This window comes from Ranitomeya variabilis, chromosome 1, assembly GCF_051348905.1.
Source record: "Ranitomeya variabilis isolate aRanVar5 chromosome 1, aRanVar5.hap1, whole genome shotgun sequence".
In the NCBI taxonomy this organism is placed as follows: Eukaryota; Metazoa; Chordata; class Amphibia; order Anura; family Dendrobatidae; genus Ranitomeya; species Ranitomeya variabilis.
In genome coordinates this window covers 318,175,151-318,182,022 of record NC_135232.1, presented here as the reverse complement: position 1 = coordinate 318,182,022, position 6,872 = coordinate 318,175,151, and the positions used below count along the sequence as shown (strand labels likewise).

Below are 6,872 nucleotides of genomic sequence, written 5' to 3'. Positions count from 1 at the left end.
CCTGGCTGTCTTGATATCGTGGTGTTCAAACAGGGAGAGTGAAGGCTGCCTGCATCCTCCTGGCTTCCATTTTTTAATGAATTTTGAACAAAGTCTTTTTATGGGATAGGGAGTGTCACCTTTATCAATCTCTTAGAATTTTGCATAAGATATGTTAAGGGTGTGTTCACACTGTGATTTTTTTCTGCAGTTTTTTCAGCAGAAAACAAAGCAAAAAACACTCAAAAGAATGAACACTGATTTTTATGTAAAAACAACTTTCTGTTCATTTGTTCAGACATGCTTCATGCTTTGAAAAGACGCTTGACGTCTAAAAGAAGTGATGTACATTCTTCTAGCGTTTTTTTTTTTTTACTAGGATGCTCAATACTTACAATATAAGTCAATAGGAAGAAAAAAGGCACCCAGAAGACGCCTAGATGTTTTTTTGTGCTTTTTCTTTTTGTTTTTATTTTCGAATACAAAATCTGCTCCTGTTTGCTTTACTGCTTATTGATGTTCAAATAAAAGCAGAAAAGCTGGAGAAAAAAAAACACACAAAAAAATTTAAAAAACAGTGCAAAAAACACTTGTGGAAAAAACGCTCAAGTAATGACAAAAGAAGAAACTTCAGGTTTACAATGTTTCTGACCGCCGTAAAAAGACACAGTGTGAATATACTCCCAAGTGTCACATTTTGCTACTAAAGCTACTCGCCCCAGCCCACCCCTATTCAATGAAGAAGTTAATAATATTGGGCTAGCCTGGCTTTTCACTGTATCTTTTGCATGCCTAGGGAATGCTCTGCTACTTTTGCTAAAAATTAGAAATAGAAAAATACACATGTAAATTTTATAATTCGGAGACCAGGCATTTCTGAAAAAAAAAAAGAAAGTAGAAAAGCAAAAAATTATCACCATAGTATGTTCTATAAATACGATTTTATTGGTGACACAACCCCTTTCGACAGCAGAGATGCAATCTATTCTCTTCGTGGAGATATGCGTCAAGAACATACAATTGGATATTTAGAGCTTTTTATAATTTGTATATTATGTTTTGCATGACAAAACTATACATAATTCATCACACTGGCGGACACAGACAGAAGGGGCCCCTGTGCAAGAACAATATATGGGCCCTTTGCAGTCCAATAGCTCATCATAATGCACAATTCCACTTCCTTTGGACATAAAATACGTTCCCTTACCTCTTGGGCCCCTGTGTTTCTGCATCAATGATATGTCTGCCACTAGTTCATCACTTACTGATAACAGGACCCAATGTGGCCCGCAGTGGTCTAGTAAGTGGGGATGCTCAGATGGTCAGTAAGTATTAACAATTATGTTCCCAGCAAGAATAAATTGAAAAGGTCGATACAGTATAAAAAAGAATTGCATATCACGTTGGTCAGTTTCTTTATGGCACAGAGTGGTCATTGTTCCACTCGCTATGAAGCAAGATCGCCTTCTGTTTCATCAGGAGCAGGGTTAGCCATCATTGCTGGCAGACGGTCCCCCCAGTCAGATGTTCTGGCACACCGGTAGAGGTCCCTAGGAAAATAGAAAAAGCACCAATATCACTTTTTAATCAATCCTTTAAAGCAGAATTCATTTGAAACCATATAGGATTTTCATATAGAAAACAAAATGCAGAACGTTTTACATATAACTTATTAATTACATATCTTGTAAAGCCCAGATGACTTAGGAAAGAGGTCTACGGAGGTATTATATGCGGTTTTTCAGGGAATATAGACAGGAAGATACAACTGCTTGTGATTTTGGGCATGAGGGACCTGTCAGGTTCCCTTAAAATTGACCTGTTTTATGAAGCAAGGTGTCTTTTCACTTTGTGCCCACTGTCATTTGAGTGTTCTTTATCTGGTTCTAGCGACTTTTTGTTGCTGTGCCTACACCCACCACTGTGGGCTGTATTATACCTTGTTTTTCTGCAGGTCTTTATTTATGTGCAAAACCAATGTCTTTTTTAAAACATTGATTAAAAGTTATGCTTTAAGAACACTCACCTTTGCTGATATACCATTGAACTACTGAGTTTATTGGGAGATTGTGACACATTATGTCCTAGTGTATTGATTTTTGTCCCCCATTGCTATACTTCTGAGTTCAAGTTTTCCCAAGCTCCTATACCCATTCAGACAGAGAAAAATGAGCATTGTTAGTTTGCAACATGAATGGCATCTGTGTGCTGTCCGTTTTGTTCGCAGACCCGCTGACATGATGGTCAATTATGAATCGCAAGTTGGTCTCCATTTTTAAATCAGACCATACTATAATGGGTGCATGTCCTATTTATGAAAAAATTAATTATCAAAACACGCACAAGAATATTAGACATGTGAAAAGGCGCTTGATAAGCAGCATAGCAGCATGTCAGTAATTTTCTGACAAACTAGTGACGGGTAGTCTTTAATGAAATGTTAGAACATGTTTAGGCCTCATTCAGATGTCAGCGATTTTTAACAGTCATAAAAACGGAATTAATGTTTTGTATCCGAGTTTCATCAGTGTTTGGTCAGTGTGTTGAAGGAAATGTAAAGTATTTTCAAAGATACTTAAGTTTCATGTACAATATCAACTATACGATTATATTATAGCCAGTTTCCTACCCCACACTGATGAGGGGCAAATACCCCGAAACAGCTGTCTGTGGATGGATACCATGTTTTGGCATAGGTGGTTTTCCTTTATTGGATGCTGCCCTTCCCGTGGTTGTTCCTTCCCGGTGAAAGACCTGGCTATTCATTGCTTGCGTTGAGAAACACGTGATGGTGTCTCCGCGGCTTTTCTACATGCATTTGCATATTTCCCTTTAGGGATGGGGGCAGTGTTCTGGATCACTGCGTTGAGAAACACGAGATGGTGTCTCCGCGGTGTTGGATGTTTTGATCTCCCCGAGGTCATTCACCCTTATGTTTATAGTCTTTTCACTAGGCACTGCTCCTAATAGCCAGTTTCCTACTCCACACTGATGAGGGGCTAATACCCCGAAACAGCTGTCTGTGGATGGATACCATGTTTTGGCATAGGTGGTTTTCCTTTATTGGATGCTGCCCTTCCCGTGGTTGTTCCTTCCCGGTGAAAGACCTGGCCATTCATTGCTTGCGTTGAGAAACACGTGATGGTGTCTCCGCAGCTTTTCTACATGCATTTGCATATTTCCCATTAGGGATGGGGGCAGTGTTCTGTATCACTGCGTTGAGAAACACGTGATGGTGTCTCCGCGGTGTTGGATGTTTTGATCTCCCCGAGGTCATTCACCCTTATGTTTATATTATATCATCAACATTTATGAGTTGTTAAGTATGACATTTTGGCTCTTTCCCAATAAACCCAATAATGAAAAATCTCAGATAGCTGTTTTTTGGATTGAGGTTGAAATAACTAAGAAAAAAACAATAGTGAGGTAAGGAATATAACAAAGGTAGGACTAATCAGAAGTTCCCTCCAATAACAGACAACCTTTCTTCATCATAATTATAAGGAAAATATCACAAAAGGTCCTAATATATCAAAATAATGTTGGCTTGAGTGGTTTTGTGCCAAATAAACTACAGAATTGAGTAGATCAGGATACAGGGCAATGAAGGAATTGGATGCTTTCCCTAAAGGAAGCTCTACCTGACTACGCTGGTTGACACTCTAAATTGAAACTCGATAGATTGTCTCCCAGCTCACTGTCATCTAGACCTAGGGAGCCCTAGAAAGTCCTGTCAGCAAAAAAGCCACCTCTAAAAAAAAATCACGCATCAGACATTAAGTATCATGACTCCAAGAAACTGCTTTGGAGTGCCATCTAATACCTGGTGATGAACCAATATCAAGGATGGGGAAATGCGTCAAAGTCACAATGAACTGGTAGCTATGTGGGGTCCTTTACTAACTGAATGACTTGTATTCCGTTTGATCATGCAGTGCTGTATTACTGCAGTGGACCTAGCAGGGGTCTTTTACTGTAACCAGGTACCCTCACAACATAAGCACTATTTGCACCTTAACTGTGATATCAGAATGTTTTATTGTCTGCACTGGCACTTTATCACATGGTATCTCTCTGTATCCTTCCTAGATTGTATACTATTGGAGCATTAATCATACAACCCTGCTTAAGTTGTGGTGGTAATTATTCACAGCATTTCTATGTGATTCATGCAAGGCCGTCATCTGGGCTTTACTACCCTTACTGGTCTATGGGACCCGGTGAGCAGAAGCAAAGAGGCGTCGTCCCAGGCCCAGTCGGTCCCCCCTCTTTTGCTTCTGCTCACCAGACCCCAGGGGCAGGGGTGAGTTGCGGTGTGCATTTCTGTGAAGGACACTTTCCTGAAGCTCCATGGCCGTCAATACAGAACATCAGCAAAGCTCCAGGGGAGCTCCACCTTTTTTGTGACCTGCTGGTGATGACGCCATAACACAGGTGCCAGAATGTACGTGGATACCAGAAGCGGAGCTGCAGGGGATCGCATGAGAGGTAAGTTTGAAAAACTTTTTTTTTTTAAATAAAATTAATTAAATGCTGTGGGAGGAGCAAATTATGCTATATTGAGGGTGAGGTGGGGGAGAGTAAATGATTATGAATTGAAACTGGGGGATGGCTTAAGCAAATAATGATGAATTGAGACTGGGGTGGGGAACAGCAAATGATATATACAGAGCTTCTGTGTATAATGTCACTGGTTTGTCCCTGTATTTTCTGTTCTCTGACACTATACACTATATACAGAGCTCCTGTGTATAATATCACTGGTGATCCCTGTATTACCTGTATACTTACCGTACATTATACACTGTATACTATGTACAGTGCTCCTGTGTATAATGGCACTTATGGGAATATTAGTATTGTGTTTTTTTAATAGTGGTCAGTATTGTAGTATCCAGTCACCATGTGATGATAATAAGTGATCTGGACATGGTGTGACAGTATTTGTCCCTTCTGTGTGGTATTATTCGGTCACATTGTGGTGGTAATTTGTAGTTTGGCCATGGTTTGACTGTATTTGTCCCTTTTAAGTGGTATTATTGATCATTTAAAAAAATGTATGTGACCCATTCCCTTAAAGAAAAATATACCCACAAAGAGTATTGGATATTTTAACAATTTATTAATAGAGGCTAGAGTAGAGTAGTGCCCAGCCAAATGAGTCTACCTTGTTGTGGTGGCAGGCTTAAAAAATCTTTCGGCCAAATCAAAAACTGAAGGCTGTGTACGTGATATGGTATTCAGTGGGAACTGTTAATGTGTGACTGGTGAGGATGTAGTGTAGAAGTGGAGTTTTTACAAGAGTGGGTGGTGGGACTGTGGAATGTTTGAGGTGTGGAGGTGGAACCTGGGTGGAGTCTCAAAGGGTCCCAAAAATTTTGCCAGTATAGGGCCCTGAAATTCCTGGCAGCAGCCCTGGATTTAAGCATCTCATCTACATTTAACTACACATTACCTTGATAGTTACTTTGTCCATATTTATGGATCGTCTGTCTTTTTTGAAAATTCATCCAGATTAGGGGTGACTGAGTACATAGCTCCCAAAATTGGGTGCTTCAATCTAGGGTAACAACCTCCGCAGTCAGGATGGGCATCCTTTAAGAAAAGCATTGGGTCCTTTCTTTGCCCTGAATCCTGAACTACTCAGTCCTGTAGCTTATTTGGCATAGTAGTAGATGAAAACCACTCAGGCCAAAATTACTTGGATATTTCAGGAGCTTTTCTGATATTTTTCTTTTTAATTGTGATAGACAAAGGTTATTTTTTATTGGGGGGGACTTTTGATTAGTCAGACATTGAGGAAGAAATCTTTAAATCTATGGCCATATCAAGTGGTTATGTGTAAAGCTGACAAACATACTTTCCATGTCTTTTGGCTGTGATGACATCATGGTGCAATTTCCCATCTGGGCAGCATGTGTTACAGTGAACATGGCGTGGTCTGAGCAACACAGGTCCAACGACACGAGGCCAATGCTTGTCATTTTCATCCATAGGGCCACGTGACATTATTAGGAAGGAAAATTTCTCCCAGCTCACAGATGAGTTCTGTCATATACAAATAAAATATTAAAGCAAGCAATAGGTAAGGAAAAAAAGTAATATAATAAGGAAAAGGACAGATTGTATTATCCTCACCCAGCTAAATTTCAGTGGTTCATACTTTTGTACAAAATTACAGGGTATCTGGGAGCTTCCAGCAAGTTTGGGACATTCTAGTTGATGTGGGCACTGGTAATGAAAAGAAAAAAAAACTCTTTATCACATATATTTCTTCTGTCAATCGACCCAAATGTTTTAAAAATGAATAAAATTAAGAGTTTAACCTAATAAATTGTCAAGCTAACATCCAGAAATGATCTAAACCTTCAGATTCTTCTGACATTTCGTAATACCGGTTTAGTTTTGAGATTTGCCATCACATCAATATTCAAAACAAAGTGCTGCAGAATATGCTGGTGCTATATAAATAGAGATATAATGGAGTACCTGTAGTGTATAGTACAATCTATGTGGCATATTGGCTGCACACATTGGGGAATATTTATCAAGCTAAAGGAGCCAGAATGTTAGCGTAATTGGCAGAGTTCTGATGTATGGTAATTTGTGTCTTTTCTTATTTGCACCATATTTAGACATGTCTGACAAATGGATGTGGTCTTACTGAAAATGGGCGCGGTTTCCAAAAACGTGGTGTGACCTTACATGTCACCCTGTGCACCGAAAATTTGGAGAAAATGTCTGTTTCAATGTTTGCCAACCAATATATTCTGAAACCTAAAGTAGCCAGTCTTACAATACATCACATTTGTCAAACAGCACATTCTAAGACTAGAAAACATTCTAAGACTGTCCAGTCTAAGGCCTCGATTCATCGAGCAGCTTTCATT

The 6,872-nt window shown here is 39.4% G+C and overlaps 1 protein-coding gene across 1 annotated transcript in view; it reads right to left on the bottom strand.

The window, feature by feature from the left end:
* Positions 1-903: 903 nt before the first annotated feature.
* METTL17 (methyltransferase like 17) overlaps positions 904-6,872 on the bottom strand; it is a 74,171-nt gene continuing 68,202 nt past the window's right edge. The window contains exons 12-14 of the mRNA XM_077297839.1: positions 6,121-6,213; positions 5,843-6,030; positions 904-1,532 (exon numbers count right to left, since the gene is read on the bottom strand). Of these exons, the coding sequence (XP_077153954.1) occupies positions 1,430-1,532; positions 5,843-6,030; positions 6,121-6,213 (384 nt within the window). The 3' untranslated portion in view covers positions 904-1,429. The remainder of the gene's footprint in view (positions 1,533-5,842; positions 6,031-6,120; positions 6,214-6,872) is intronic.